Source organism: Octodon degus, unplaced genomic scaffold (genome assembly GCF_000260255.1).
Source record: "Octodon degus isolate 3935 unplaced genomic scaffold, OctDeg1.0 scaffold00104, whole genome shotgun sequence".
Taxonomy (NCBI): Eukaryota; Metazoa; Chordata; class Mammalia; order Rodentia; family Octodontidae; genus Octodon; species Octodon degus.
In genome coordinates, this window is record NW_004524680.1 from 124,795 (window position 1) to 140,227 (window position 15,433).

At 45.6% G+C, this 15,433-nt stretch overlaps 1 protein-coding gene across 1 annotated transcript in view; it reads left to right on the forward strand.

Moving 5' to 3' along the window:
• Positions 1-10,749: 10,749 nt before the first annotated feature.
• Positions 10,750-15,433, forward strand: part of Atp6v1e1 (ATPase H+ transporting V1 subunit E1) — a 22,980-nt gene continuing 18,296 nt past the window's right edge. The window contains exon 1 of the mRNA XM_004638844.2: positions 10,750-10,907. Within this exon, the coding sequence (XP_004638901.1) occupies positions 10,875-10,907 (33 nt within the window). The 5' untranslated portion in view covers positions 10,750-10,874. The remainder of the gene's footprint in view (positions 10,908-15,433) is intronic.

Below are 15,433 nucleotides of genomic sequence, written 5' to 3' on the forward strand. Positions count from 1 at the left end.
TAAAATGTACCAATAAAATACAAATAAATGAAAGAATGGTCTGGAAAAGTTATCCTCAAGAAGGGGATATTTAGGTGGAGACCAAAAGGATGAAAAGCAAGGGGCCAGGGAAATAGCTCGGTGGTAGAGCTCACCTAACTGCAGTACCCAATTAGCAGTCTCCAGCACCAAAAGATACATACATTAAAACTGTGGTGTTTTCAAGACTGAAAGGAAACTAAATCCTTGAGGTGGTGAGCAAAGGGAGGAGGTGATGAGGGCAGACCGGGTAAGGTCAGATGAGGCAACAGATAGGAGGAAAACAAGCAGGTGGGAGGTGACAGAGGTTTATACACTAGGAATGACTTAATGTCACCTGGGTTTTAAACTGCTCATTTTGCTTTGAAGAAATATGTTTAGAAAGGAACAAAAAGGGCCAGTTAGGCTGCCGCATGCCTGTAATCCCAGCACTCAGGAGGCTGAGGCAGGGGGATCACCCAGAGCTCAAGGCCAGCCTGGGCTACTCAGTGAGTTCAAGGACAGCCTGAAGTACATAACAAGACCTTGTTAAAAACAAAAGAGGGGGCTGGTGAGATGGCTCAGTGGTCTAAAGCACCTACTTGGAACAAGCTTGACAAAGCACAGGGACCGCGGTTCAATCCCCCAGCACCACATGCCAGCCAGCCCCGCCCCCTGGTGGGCTGAGCTGGTCACATACACACATACACACACACACACTAAATAAATAAATAAATAAATGTTTAAAAAAAAAAAAAGAGGGAAAAATGACAAAAAGTGTAAGCACAAGGGTCTTCCTAAATTAAAACTATTTGCTGTTTTCATTACAATATTTTTTCAAAATTAATTTTCAATTTTGAGGGAGGACACAGTTGAACCCAGGACCTTGACACTGAGCTACATCCTCACCCCTTTATTTTTTGAGACAGGATCTTGATAAATTACTTGATAAATTGTTCAGCCTGACTTGTGAGCTTCCTGTCTCGGTTGGCCTCCCAGAGCACTGGGATTGCAGACATGCTTGCCACCGCGCAGGTTTACCATTTTGTGTGTAGTGCTGGGGCTGGAAGCTCACGCACACGACTCTCGCACTGTCCACCCCACCACGAAAAGGCAAAGCTGACTTCCACTTACTGGACTCTGTCCCTGTATGTGCTCAGCAAACCAACTCAAGAGGCAGTTTACCTGCCCTGCCACTCTCTAGTTAGCCCGAGTGGGAGTGGTAGACGGCGCACACACAGGTCCCTCCCCTCTGACTAACCTAGCAGGAATCTAGGCCAGTACTTTTGGGGAAGCCACTGGCAGACTGGCTTATTAAGAGAATGTTAGGACCAGGAGACAGCTCAGCAACTTAAGCGCCTACCTGGCAAGTGCAAGGTCCTGAGCTCAATCCGCGATACCAAAAGGAATTTTAAAAGAACTTATCTGAAAATGTATTTTAAGTTTCTCCACAAACCAGGCCTGGGGTCGTACCCCTGAAAACTCAGCACTGAGGAAGATGAGGCTAACGGGTGGCCATGAATTCACAGCCAGCCTGGACTATATAGCAAGACCCTGTCTCCAAAAGGACCTCCCTCAAAAAAATTCTCCACAAGGCTAATCTCATATAAGATGTTAGATTTAGAAAATTATCAAAAAAAGAAAGAAAATTATCAGTTGGTTCACATGTAGAATAGGCCTTCCATGCGTATGGACTAAAACAAGCATGGATTAAAATATTTGAAAAAAATGTATTGCCAGGACTGAACATCAAAGCTTTTTTCCTTGTCCTTCCTCCCCAGACGATACCATATAACAACTATTTTTTTAAATTTTTTTTATTTGTGTGTGTGTGTGTGTGTGTGTGTGTGGCCAGCTCAGCCCACCAGGGGGCGGGGCTGGCTGGCATGTGGTGCTGGGGGATTGAACCGCAGTCCCTTGCTTAGCTTGTTCTAAGTAGGTGCTTTAGACCACTGAGCCATCTCACCAGCCCCCATATAACAACTATTTACTTAGCATTTTCCTTGTAACTGGTGTCCAAGCATCTTGAACCAGTGGCGCAAGCTTATAATCCAGCACTTGGGGGAGGGAGATAGCTCAGTGGCATAAGCGCTTGCCAGGCAAGCACAAGGTCCTGAGTTTGACCCCCGTTTCCCACCCCACACAAAAATCCAGCACTGTAGAAGGCCGAGGCAAGAATTGAAGGCTGAGTCCAACCTGGGTGACTTAGTGATTTGAACCTGTCTCAAAATAAACTAGGAGCTGGGGAAGTGGCTCAGTAGAATAAGCGCTTCCCTGGCAAGCACGAGGGCCTGAGTTCAATCTCCGGTTCCACAAAAAAAGAAAAATTAATAAATAAATAAACTAAATTAAATTTTTTAAAAAGAATATGGGGGGCTGAGAGATGGCTCAGTGGTCTAAAGCACCTACTTAGAACAAGCTTAGCAAAGCACAAGGACCGCGGTTCAATCCCCCAACACCACATGCCAGCCAGCCCCGCCCCCTGGTGGGCTGAGCTGGCCACACACACACACACACACAAATAAATAAATAAAATTTAAAGAAAAAGAATATGGGGGTGGTGGTGAGATAACTCAGCAGTCTAAAGCACCTGCTTAGGCAAGCATAGCGACCGTGGTTCAAACCCCAGCACCACATGCTGTGCCAGCCCCACTTCCAGGGCGGGCTGAGACACCTGCCCCCGCCAAAAAAAAGAATATGGAATATAGCTTAGTGCAAAGGCTTCTATCTCTAGTACCACTAAGGGCTGTGGCAAGAATTTTAGAATAATTTAAGGTATACAGGAAAGTGTTCTGGATTATATGCAAAAACTATGCTATTTTATATAAAGTCTTTATGCATCCTTGTATCTTAGTTTCTGAGAGTGATCATAGAAAAAGTAGTAAGAGGGCTGGTGAGATGGCTCAGTGGTCTAAAGCACCTACTTAGAACAAGCTAAGCTAAACAAAGCACAGGAACCGTGGTTCAATCCCCCAGCACCACATGCCAGCCAGCCCCGCCCCCTGGTGGGCTGAGCTGGCCACACACACACACACACACACACACAATAAATAAATAAATAAATAAATAAATAAATAATTTTAAAAGAAAAAGTAGTAAGAGATAACTGTACTCATACAGTTTTTTTCATGCATAAATTTTTTTACTGGGAGTGGAGATGCATGCCTGTAATCCTAGCACTGAGGAGGCTGAGGCAGGGGGATCATTGTGGGTTTGAGACAAGCCTAGGCTACAAAGTGAGCTCAAGGCCAGCCTGAACTGTGTGGTGAGACCTTGTGTCAAAAAAATGTTCACTCCAGAGAATGTGTCTGTAGAATTTGGCACATTCTCATCAGACAGGACCTGGCCTGCTCCGTGGTGAATCAGCAAAACAGTGACAAAACCAGTTGTCAAAGGGTATTAGAGGGCTGGCCAAATAGCTCAGCGGATGGATTAAAAGCGTCTGCAAGCAAGCAAGGGTCCCAGGGTTCGATCCGTGGGCCTTCGGTGCAGCCAGACTGCAATTGAGACTGGGAATGGTGATGCACGCCTGTAATCCCAGCTCTTGGGAGGCTGTAAACAGGCGGATCACTGTGGGTCTGATCTAGTAGTGAGACCCTGAACACACTGTACACCCTTCCCTAAAAAAAAGGGAGGGGACATTAGCATAGAGGATAGGGGGAGCTGCACAACATGGGATTTTTTTTTTTTTTAATCTGGAGACAGGGTCTCTCTACACCGTTCAGGCTGGCCTTGAGCTGACTTTTGTAGCCCTGGCTGATCTCCACTTGCTGCAATCCTCCAGTCTCAACCTCCCCAGTGCTGGGATTGCAGGCATGCACCACCACACCTGGTTCACAAAGGGAGCTGTTAATCACACCTGCAGTACAGAAGTACAGGCTTGAGTGAAAGAGCTGGGGGTTGCACATAGAATCCTCATCCTCATGCATGGCAGGTAAATGCACTTCTATTGAGCCACATGTTTTTAAAATAAAACATCAGCCAGACATGGTGGTACATGCCAGTAATCCCAGCACTTGGGAGGCTGAGGCAGGAGGAGCATTGCAAGTTCAAGACCAGCCTGGGCCACAAAGTGAGCTCAAGAGCCTGGGAGATAGCTCAGTAGATAAGCGCTTGCCAGGCATATGCAAGGGCCTGAGTTCAATCCCTGGTTCTGACAAAAAAATAAAAAGAAAACAAAGTGAGCTCAATGCCAGCTTAAATTGTATATGGAGGCTGGCCAAATGGCTCAGCAGATTAAAGCGCCTGTTTAGGCAGACACAGTAGCCAGGGTTCAATCCCCAGCATGCTGGGCCAGTGCCCATGTTCCTGTAACTCCAGAGTTTGGGAAGCTGAAAACAGGAGGATCACTATGAGTCCGATCTACATAGTGAGACCCTGTAGACCCTTACTAAAAACAAGAAAAAAAGACCCTGCGTATGGAGACCGTTTCAAAACAACCAAAATAAAAATATTACTGGGTATAGACCACCATGTGCCTACCACTTCAGGTACTTGGGAGGCTGAAGTAAGAACTTCACTTCAGTCCAAGAATTCAGGGCCAACCTGGGGAACACAGCAAAACTCACTTCTCTAAATAAACAAATTGAGGCATTGTGATAAACATTGTCATGCTGGGGTGAAGGTTCATAGTAAATGAATATTTAAATTGTTCTTCGTAGTTTTTGGTATTCTCTGATGTCTCAGAGTAATAGGGCATCGCACCATTTTTGTTGTTGTTTTGTGTTTTTTGAGACTGAGTTTTACTATTTGGCCCAGGCTGGCCTCGAACTCAGTAATCAACCTGCCCCAGCCTCCCTGGGTGCTGGGATTACAGGAGTGTACTACCACAGGGAGCGTTTGTCATGCTGTTCTTTTTTCTTTTTCTTTTTTTTTTTTTTTTTTTTTTGTGGAACCAGGGATTGAATTCAGGCTCTTGCGCTTGCCAGGCAAGGGCTTATTCTACTGAGCTATCTCCCTGGCCCCAAGTTCTTTAAAAAATAAAGACACCATTGACTTGGACAGTGCTACATCTGTTTAAATTATCAGTTTTCATAAACGATTTGACATGGCATTAGATCGCCACTCCCACTTTCTAAATCCAGCCTTCTGAAGAACATCATACAAATACATAGGAGGAGAGACTATAATCCACCTTGTCCTGGCCTAGGACGTAAAGAGGAAGGTGTAGTTCTGGAAATCTGTCTTCTGGGATGCCAAGGAATGAAACTACCAATGCAAAAACTAATACAATGACATGACACTATCATCTGGCTTCAGTTCAATTGATAAACTACTGATCAAGTTACATTCCATTACACAGACTGCCATCCTGCTGTGCTCTTTAGTGTTCTGTAGCAAAATCTTTTCCTTATAAAAACATTACCAGGATAGATATATAGTTGCATTCTCTTAATGAATAGAATGATTTGTTCTAATGGTGTTTGTAAATGGGATGTCAGGTCCGCATCTTGTACAGCAATTAACCGCTAAGAAGAATATATGCAGTGTATTATTCGTTGAAACTGTACTTTAGATTTGATTTGAAACTGTCTCATTGCTATATGTTTATCAATAAAACTTTGAAAAGAAAAAAAAAAAAACAACAAAAAAAAAACATTACCAGTCTGAGTTCAAGGCTAGCCTGCACTACAAAGTGAGACCATGTCTCAAAAACAAACCAAAACATTACCGGTATTCTCAAATATGTGTACCATCTTTTTTTTCTTTGGTCTTTCTGTCTTTTGGAGACAGGGGTCTACTATGTAGTTCAGGCTGACCTTATGGGGTTTTTTTTGTTGTTGTTGTTGGTTGGTTGGTTGGTTGGTTGGTTGGTTTTTTGCGGAACTGGGGATTGAACTCAGGTCTATTGCCTTTGCCAGGGAAGTGCTTATGAAGCGCTTATGCCAGGGAAGCACTTATTCCACTGAGCCATCTCCCCAGCCCTCAGGCTGACCTTAAAGTCAGATTATAGCACAGGCTGGTAATTTAAGGATCAGATATAGGGGACTGGGGAGATGGCTCAGTAGAATAAGCACTTGCCTGGCAAGCACAAGGGCCTGAGTTCAATCCCTGGTTCTGCTTAGCTTACTTTTTTTTTTTTTTTTTCGGAACTGGGGATTGAACTCAGGCCCTTGCACTTGCCAGGGAAGCACTTATTCCACTGAGCCATCTCCCTGGCCCCTACATTTTTAAAAGAATGATATTCCTGTAATCCCAGCTATCTGGCAGCTAAAATAGGAGGATTACTCCTAGGTCAGACTGGCTGATTTAGAACTGCCTCAAAGCTTTTTTAAAAAGAATTTTTTTAGTCTTTCCATTGTTTATTATTCAAAGAGCTACATCTTTTATTTAGCCTTTTTAAAAAAAATTTTATTTATTGTGTGTGCGTGTGGGTGTGTGTGTGTGTGTGGCCAGCTCAGCCCACCAGGGGGCGGGGCTGGCTGGCATGTGGTGCTGGGGGATTGAACCGCGGTCCCCAAGCTTTGCTAAGCTTGTTCTAAGTAGGTGCTTTAGACCACTGAGCCATCTCACCAGCCCCCTAGCCTTCTTTTTGTACCCAGAATTGAACCCAGGACCTTGCACTGGCCGGGCAGACCCTGACGCCACTGAGCTATCTCCCTGGCCTAAACGCCTTCTGACTCTGTGCTTGTGCCTTTAACAGTGACGTCACAATTTTTTTCCTTTCAATAAGGAAATCAAGCTTGACCCTGTTGTAGTCACACTTGGCACGCACAGAGCCCCAGGAGGCCCTCCTGACGGTGCCTCTTCACTTGAGACAATCCCATAAGAACTTTAGGTCACACAGCGGAACCGCTCAAAGTCTGCCTGAGCAAATACCACACACAGAGTGGCCTCCCTCCCTTCTTGGTACAGAGGTGAACAATTCTATTCCCTGGCATTTGGGCAGCTTGGTTTTGTATTATAGGAAAGCCTGTGATGGTATATCAAGCACTGGACCACTGTGAAAGCTGTCCGTGGAAGAGCCCAAAAGTCAATCATGGTGGTGCACACCTGTAATCCCAGCATTAGGAAGGCTGAGGCAGGAGGATCTCGATGAGTTCAAGGCCACCTTGGACTACAAAGTAAGTTCAAGGCTAGCCTGAAATGCATAGCGAAACCCTGTCTGAAAAAAAGAAGACAAAAATAAAAATATATAGCTCAAAGTCAGGCAAGAATCACTATGAACTGGTGACCAACCTGGGCTGCAACTGTGAGATAGATAGATCCATCTATCTATCTATCTATCTATCTATCTATCTATCTATCTATCTATCTTGTGTGTATGTATATATTGGAATTCCCTTGGTTCAACTCCTAGCACAGGCAAAAAAAGAAAAAAATCATAGCGTGTGACCTTGATTTGACATGATACCGTACCTGTGATTTTTTTTTTTTTAATATGGAGGATCAAACTCAGGACCTTGCACTTGCCAGGTAGACACTTAACCTGCTGAGCTATATCCCTGACTATGCCTGTGATCTGCCTAAAATTCAACCCCTATATAATTACGAGGAAAATTCCAATAGTCCCTGCCTGTCGTATACCTAACCAATACTGCTCACAACTATCAGGTTACTCAAGACAAAGTGAGAAACAGCAATAGCCAAAGGAAGCTTCAAAAAACACAGCAAGCAACACAGTGTGGTAGCCTGGATGGGATCCCAGAACTGGGAGAAAGGAATCGGATGCCAAACCACAGGAAACGGGACTCCAGAGGCAGGAGAAACAAGGCTGTACTCTTGCAAGAGTGGGGCCCTCACACAGACAGATGCAGGCGACTCGAGAAGCTGCGTGTTTTTGTTCCTAACTTCTGCGAATCCCTCAGCCCATCCCCCCGTCTAGGATCTGGGTTCACAATCTGTCCCCAGCAATCTGTCTCAGCCCACACCTGTAACTTCCCCACCTCCCTTTTCCTTTTTTTTTTTTTTTTTACTTTCCTTCTTCTACATTCCTTTTTGCTGTTATTTGTGACCTTTTGACTTCTTGGGAAGAAATTTAGGAAAGCTTGTTATCTCACTATAAAGTTCAGGCTGGCCTTGAACACATAACAAGGAGGCTGCCTCAGCCTCCTCCCAGGATTACAAACATGCAACACAATGTCCAGCAACCCCAGTACCTTATCTCTGGTGTCTTATTACAGCCTGCCTGTCCCTGTCTGCTATTTTTTTGGTAGTACTGGGCATCAAAATCACGACCTTGGGCTTGCCAGGCAAGTCCTTATTCTACTGAGCTATCTCCCTGGCCCCACCCCTGTCTGCTATTGACCCAGCTAATTCAGTGAATAAGAGCTTATTAGAGAGGTTAAAGAAATATGGGTTAATTAAAATATTTTTATCTCTCACAGGAACATACAAAGGGCAATATGTTATAACTGAAGAAGTATGAATAAGCTATGAACTTTTTAATTTTATTTTTGGTGGAACCGGGGATTGAACTCAGACCCTTGTGCTTGCCAGGCAAGTGCTTATGCTACTGAGCCATCTCCCCGGCCCCGGACTTTATTTCTTTTTAAAAAATTGCATTGGGCTGGAGAGATGACTCAGTGGTCTAAAGCACCTACTTGGAACAAGCTTGGCAATGCACAGGGACTGCAGTACAATCCCCCAGCACCACATGCCAGCCAGCCCCACCCCCTGATGGGCTGAGCTGGCCACACACACATGTGCGCGCGCGCACACACACACACACAAATAAATGATAAAAAAAGGTAAAAAAAAATAAAAAATTGCATTTATTTATTTATTTGGTACAGGGTCTTGCTACACAGTTCATACTCATTGTGATCCTCCTGTCTCAGCCTCTCCAGTGCTGGGATTATAGGCATGCACCACTGCATGCGGCACCAGGGATTGAACCTGGGTCCTTGCACTTGCCAGGCAGGCACTTAGACAGCCAAGCTATCTCCCCAGCCCTGGACTTTAATTAATAAGCTATACTAGTTAATTAATTATAACAAATACACCACATTAATATAGGATGTCAATCACAGAGGAAGCCCTGTGAGGGGAGAAAAAGCTATGGGAACTCTGCTCTGTCTGCCTAATGCTCTGTAAATCTAAAGCTGACTTAAAAATCCATTAATGTGAAATTTTCTGGCCTGTGGAGCACTAGCCTAGCATGAGCAAGGCCCTGGGTTCCATTTGCAACCTGGGGAGGAGGGTGGGGGTGGGGACTTTGTTGGGTCAATAAATTTAGTAGTCTGAGGGCCAGGGATAAAGCTCAGAGCACAGCACTAGACTGGCAAGCACAAGGTCCTGAGTTCAATTCCTGGTATAAAAAAATTTAGTAGTTTGAGAAAAATAAAAGCCACTTGAAAGGGCTGGTGAGATGGCTCAGTGATCTAAAGCACCTACTTAGAACAAGCTTAGCAAAGCACAGGGACCGCGGTTCAATCCCCCAGCACCACATGCCAGCCCCGCCCCCTGGTGGGCTGAGCTGGCCACACACACACACACACACACACACACACATAAATAAATAAAATTTAAAAAAAAAAAAAGCCACTTGAAAATCAGGCAGCGGGGCTGGGGAGATGGCTCAGTGCAATAAGCGTTTCCCTGGCAAGCGCAAGGGCCTGAGTTCAATACCCGGTTGGGGGGGGGGGGAATCAGGCAGCTACCAGAGATTCTATGAACTCCAACCAACAATATGATCAGACGGCACATATAGAGAAAGGGAAGTGATGGGGCTAGGGAGGTGGCTCAGTAGAATAAGCGCTTCCCTGGCAAGCGCAAAGGTCTGAGTTCAATCCCTGGTTCCGCCAAAGGAAAAAAAAAAAAAAAGAAAGAAGAAGACACCTGGCCACGCCTTAGTTAATAGATGCTACAGAGCCTCCTTACCCAACCAATAATTAGTTTATCCCTATGTTGGTTGTCCTGTGGCGCCCAGGGCAGTTCTGAATTCAACTTTACCGCTTCCCATAAATTTTATTAACGAAAAGGGAAATATTAATGAATTTGTTTCCATCAAAGCTAAGAAAGTAAAGTTGTAATACATGTTAGTTTGGTATAAATATTAAGTATTTAAACTTTTAAAAACACGTAAGGGTTGCACAGAATCTGCTGATTACTTTAGATGGAGGACCAACAGACGGAGGGGGAGTGAAGGGAGGGGAAGAAGTAACAAGAAGACGTTATACACCGGTACCAACTCGCCACAAGGAATGTAATCATTATGCATTCCAACCGTGTGCTAATAAAAATTTAAAAACAATAAAATACCCGAACCAAAACCAAACCTAAGGGCCGGGGAGCTGGCTCAGTGGAATAAGTGCTTGCCTAGCAAACACAAGGACCTGAGTTCAATCCCCGGTTCTGCAAAAAACAAGAAAACAAACCTAGTAAGACAGCCCCTCCTAGCAGCCAATCAGCTGGCACCCTGACATTGGCTTCTTCTCCCTAGAACTGTGAACAATCAGTATTCCTGAGTTCAGGGGAAAAACGATACAGGAATTCTTTTTTGAGGAATGTCTCAGCAGAACCAGTCACCGCGCGCTCCTACAATCCCAGCACTCATCAGACCGTGAGGATCGCCCATAAATTTGAGGCCAGTCTGGGCTAAATAGTGAGTTCAAGGATAGCCTGAACTGCGGAGCTAGCCGTGTGTTAAAAACCAAATACCGAAAAAAAAAAAAAAAACCCAAGTCACGAGAACGGAATGTTGAGGAGACAGCTGGGCATGCGCACAGCTAGAGACCGTCAGGGAGGGGTGGGACTTCCAGGCCTTCTCCCCCTCCTATTGGCTGTGCATGGTCATGTGACAGGAACCGGAAGTCCCGGTTATAAATTAAAGGAAGCTGAAAGCTGCGCGGAGCTTTCTGCTCTCATTTGTATTCTCCGCTTCATATACAACTGAGCTAAAAGCAGCTGCCCGCCGGTGTCGTGTCACTTTCGCCATGGCCCTTAGCGACGCTGATGTACAAAAGCAGGTGAGGGGCTAGGTTGAACTTCGTGAAGCCGTGGGGCAGGCCGGGGGTGGTGGGCTGGAGTCCGGCTCAGGGAGGGCGGCGGGCGTTGGACAGCCGGCGTGCTGCGGAGTCGGTCGCCCCGACCCGCGAGTCTCGTGCTTCCCTGCTGGAGCGCGATTCCCTGACCGGGAGATGTGCGCCGCAGCTCGCGAGACTTGTCCGGTGCTGCGCGCGGCGCCCGGGCGCCGCCTCCCGCCGCAGCCAGCGGTCCGTGCTTGCTCGGGGTGCTCCGGGCGCTCAATCTGGCAGGAATCCGCACGAGAATCTACAGTAACCCTCTCACTTAACGCTTTAGCGGGTGTTCACGATGTTGGGAAAAGAGCGTGCTGGGGGTAGAGAGCGCAGCTTCCAGTGACTTCTGAGACCATTTTGTGAACTGTGCATCTTCCTCTTGGAAGAGGCTCCTCTACCATGTTGGAGCTAGTGAATCTACTTGTGCGTTACTCTTGCCTGATGCAAAATCCCATTTTCTCACCTTGTAAGTCCAAGGACCTACCAGTGTTTGGCACGACGTAGGTGAGTCAGGGAGTGTGAAAAAAGTTGTTAGGCAAACCATAAAATTACATCGATTTTGAAAGTGTATAATCAGTCCTGGGTTAACAGGCTCAGAGTTTGAAAAGTGCGTCATACTTTCAAGTTTGTAGGCGTTGGGAACCTGAATGCGCGCCTACAATCCCAGCTGGTCAAGAGGCAGAGGCAGGAGGGTCGCTTGAATCTAGTTCAAAGCCAGCCTGGTCCACATAGCTAGACCCCCCTCTCTCAAAAAAATATAAGGCAAAACCTCTGGGAAGGGTGGTAGGGTAGGTCTTGATTCTTTTTTTTTTTTTTTTTTTTTCTTCTTGGCGGAACCAGGGATTGAACTCAGGCCCTTGAGCTTGCCTGGGAAGTGCTTATTCCACTGAGCCATCTCCTTGGCCCCTTTTTTTTTTCTTAAATTTTTAAAAATTGGGTCTTGATGAGTTCAATCCCTGATACTGTAAATAAATAAAAAATAAAATTGGGTCTTGATCTATAATAAGAGAAAAAGTGGTTTCCAGTTGTGTTGATAATTGACACCCTGAAACCACCTTCGTTGTATTAAATCGTCCTATTACCAGTAGTTTTCCCAGAGAAAAAGCTTAAGGCTACAATTTTATAGCTGCAAGGTTTAGAGGACTAAGCCTGCTTTTTTCCAAGTAGTAGGAAAATTCTCTGACTAAAGCACAGTCATGTGAATCTTAGATGAGCAATGAAATGTTCTTTCAGTGGTTCCATTCCTTTGAAAAAATATCATTTAATTTCTTTTTATTCTAATATGCACTGAAGAAAAGCAAGGAGGCTTATCTTTTTTGGATTTGTGTAAATAACAAGTAGAGGTGACAAAAGAAAATAAGAAATACACAGTACCTTTGTAGAAAATGCTAATTGTCAGCGTTCATCAGCGCTTGACTTTTTTTTTTAAAGTCTTTTTGAGAAAGGGTCTTGCTGTGCAGCTCAGGCTGACCCAGGGCTCACTTTGTAGCCCAGGCTGGTCTTGAAGTCTCCGCAATCCTCCTGCCTCAGTGTCTTAAGTGCTGGGATTACAGGTGTGCACCACCACACTCAGCTTGCTTCTGATTTTGAGCATAAGAAAAACTTAAAACTTGGCACAGTGACAAAGTACAGTGTCACCCATTTGCTTTTTTTTTTTTTTTTTTAGGTAAGCTTGCCTATAATTCAGGCTAGCTTGAACTCGCTCTAGGGCCCAGGCTGACCTCGAGCCCATGGCCATCTTCCTGCCTCAGCAATGCTGAGGATCCCGAGTGCTGGGGTCACAGGCATGAGTCACCACGCCAGCCTTTCCACTTGCTTTTAGCAGTCATGACACTGATTCCTTTCTTCCTCTTGTTCCATGTCTTTTGCGCCTTGTTATACTAAGTATAAGGCTTTCACAGGACTAGTGTGGTGCAGGAGTAAAGCAGTGTAGGTCTTTGTGCTTGATATCAAAGTTGTTCTTTATGTAAAATGGAAAGAATGGAGAAACCTTATTGTTCCTGCTCCACCACCCTACATGTAAACTCCATGAGGCAGAGTTTGCTTTTTGGATTTTGATGGTGCTGGGGATCAAGCCAGGGTCTTGTGCATGCTAAATTAGCTCTCTTCCCCTGAGCTACACCCCAGCCCTTGATATTAGCAAAGTTTTAAAAGAACCTGACTCAAAATAATGTTAATTTAGTGGGTTAACAGAAAAAAAAAAAATTTAAAGGGGAGGGTTTTCTGCCTTGGGAGTGGAGTTAAATGTCCTGAGGGGGTTGAGCCAATTCTGGGTCAGGAGCTCCTGGTTGACTGTAAATAGGCTTCTCTGACTTGAGTGACCACGAGTGCCTTCTGCTTTTGGCTGGGCTGATCAAGTCAAGTCCGGTAGAGAGGACTCCAACAGGTGTGACGGAGGCCATAGTGCAGGGTAGAATGAGCTTCCCTTTAGAGACCCAGTGTGTGTTTTGTAGCATTCTTAAACACCTCTTGATGACTGTTTAAACTGCTCCCTACCCCCACCCCCTGCCTGCTACTTTTGTGTGTGTGTGTGTGTGTGTGTAACCAGGGATCAAACTCAGGCCCTTGCCCTTGCCAGGGAAGCGCTTATTCCACTGAGCCATCTCCCCGGGGAACCCCCGGCTTCCCTCTTATGGGGGAGAGTGCCCTGCCACTGAGCCACAACCCTAGCCCTGGATAAACTTCCTTAAAATTCCAGCCAGAGTGGCTTATCTTGCTTCAGTACAGCTAGTTGAAACTCCACTGCTGTCTGAGTGAGGGCTAATCTTTAAACAAAATCGGTGATGTTAACTGTCTCATTGCTATTTGTTTATCAATAAAATTATGGGGGAAAAAATCGGTGATGTTCCCTGGACACACATCTGAGTCAGTTACCCAAAGTATTCCAAGACTTCAGGTTTTGTGAGCTTTGTAAATTTGTTTCTTTTCTTTTTCTTTTTTTTTTTTTTTTTTTTGGTGGTACCAGGGATTGAACTCAGGACCCTACGCTTGCCAAGCAGGTGCTTATTCTACTGCGCTATCTCTCTGGCCCAGCTTTGTAAATTTCTGTGAAATAGATTTTGATTATCATAGCGCCTTAGTTACACAAGAGTAGTGTGGCTGCTGAGAATTTTGTTAGAAGAAAGACTGTCTTGATTTTACTTCTTTTTGATGGTGATGCTGGGATTGAACCCAGTGTCTCGTGTGTGCTGGGCACACACACCACCACTGAGCCCCAGCCCCAGGTCAAGTTGTTCTTTCCGCAGTCCTTCCTTCCTTCCTTCCTTCTTTCCTTTCTTTTTTTTTCTTTTCTTTTTTTTTTTTTTTTTTGAGACAGGCTCTCACTATGTATCCCAGACTGATGTCAGACTGGCCTGCAGTCACAGAGGTCCTCCAGCCTCGGCTTCCCATGGGCCAGGATTACACGGTGCCTACCATGCCCAGCCAGCCTCCTTTTAGAAGTAGACTTTATTCTCCAATTGTACCCAGTGATCCAAAACTGATAGGTTCCTGGCCTGGGAGTTTAATTGTGGAAAGTGTCTAGCGAGTGAGGTGGTGGCTGTATCCTCTGCCCCTGGTAATCATGGTGAGAAGTTGAGGAAAGGTTTCACACGGGAGGTGATAGTGAGGCTGGAGGTGTTAGGAAGACGAAGGGGTGAAAGAGGAGCATGTTTGGAATCTTGGAAGTAAGAAAGCACAGTAAACTCTAGGTACCGAAGGAATGAAGAGTGTGAAGAACCTGAGTAGAGCAGGGTTTGTTCACCGTGATGCTGGAAAGGTAAGAATGGACCAGATACCGTAAGATAGCGCTTCAAGGAGGAGTGAGGGATCCCTGAGAAGCCGGCTTGTTTGTTTGTTTTGTTTTGTTGTTTTCTGAGACAGAGTCCTACTGTGTGATTCAGGCCAGCCTTGAACTCACTATATAACTCAGACTGGCCCCAAACTTATGGCAATCCTCCTGCCTCAGCCTCTAGATGCTGGGATTATGGGCATGTACCACTACGCCTGGCCAGCATTTTTTGTTTGTTTTTCTTCTCGTCTTTTTGAGACAGGGTCTCCCTATGCAGGTCAGGCTGGCCTTGAGCTCACTTTGTAGCTCAGGCTGGCCTCAAACTTGGAGTGATCCTCCTGCCCCTGCCTCCCGAGTACTGGGATTACAGGTGTGCAGCACCATGCCCAGCCTCATTTGGACATTGTTGTAATAATTAAACTGAGGTGGTAGCATCTGCAGGTGGAGAACTGTGGATAGATCTGAAAAGTACGGCAGATGGAAAGAGTCTCACTCAGACTTGGTGTTTGGCTATGAGGACCGAGCCGGGATTAAGCTCAGCACAGAGGTGACAGTGAAGGTGGAGAGGGACAGCAGCTAGGTGGAATGTGTGGTGGATTACTGTGAGAGTGGTACTCTCCCCAAAAAGTTCTCTGGGGGACAGAGAAAGGAGTGTGTGGCCCTAAAGGTCACTAGAAGAAGAAGAAGAAGAAGAAGAGGAGGAGGA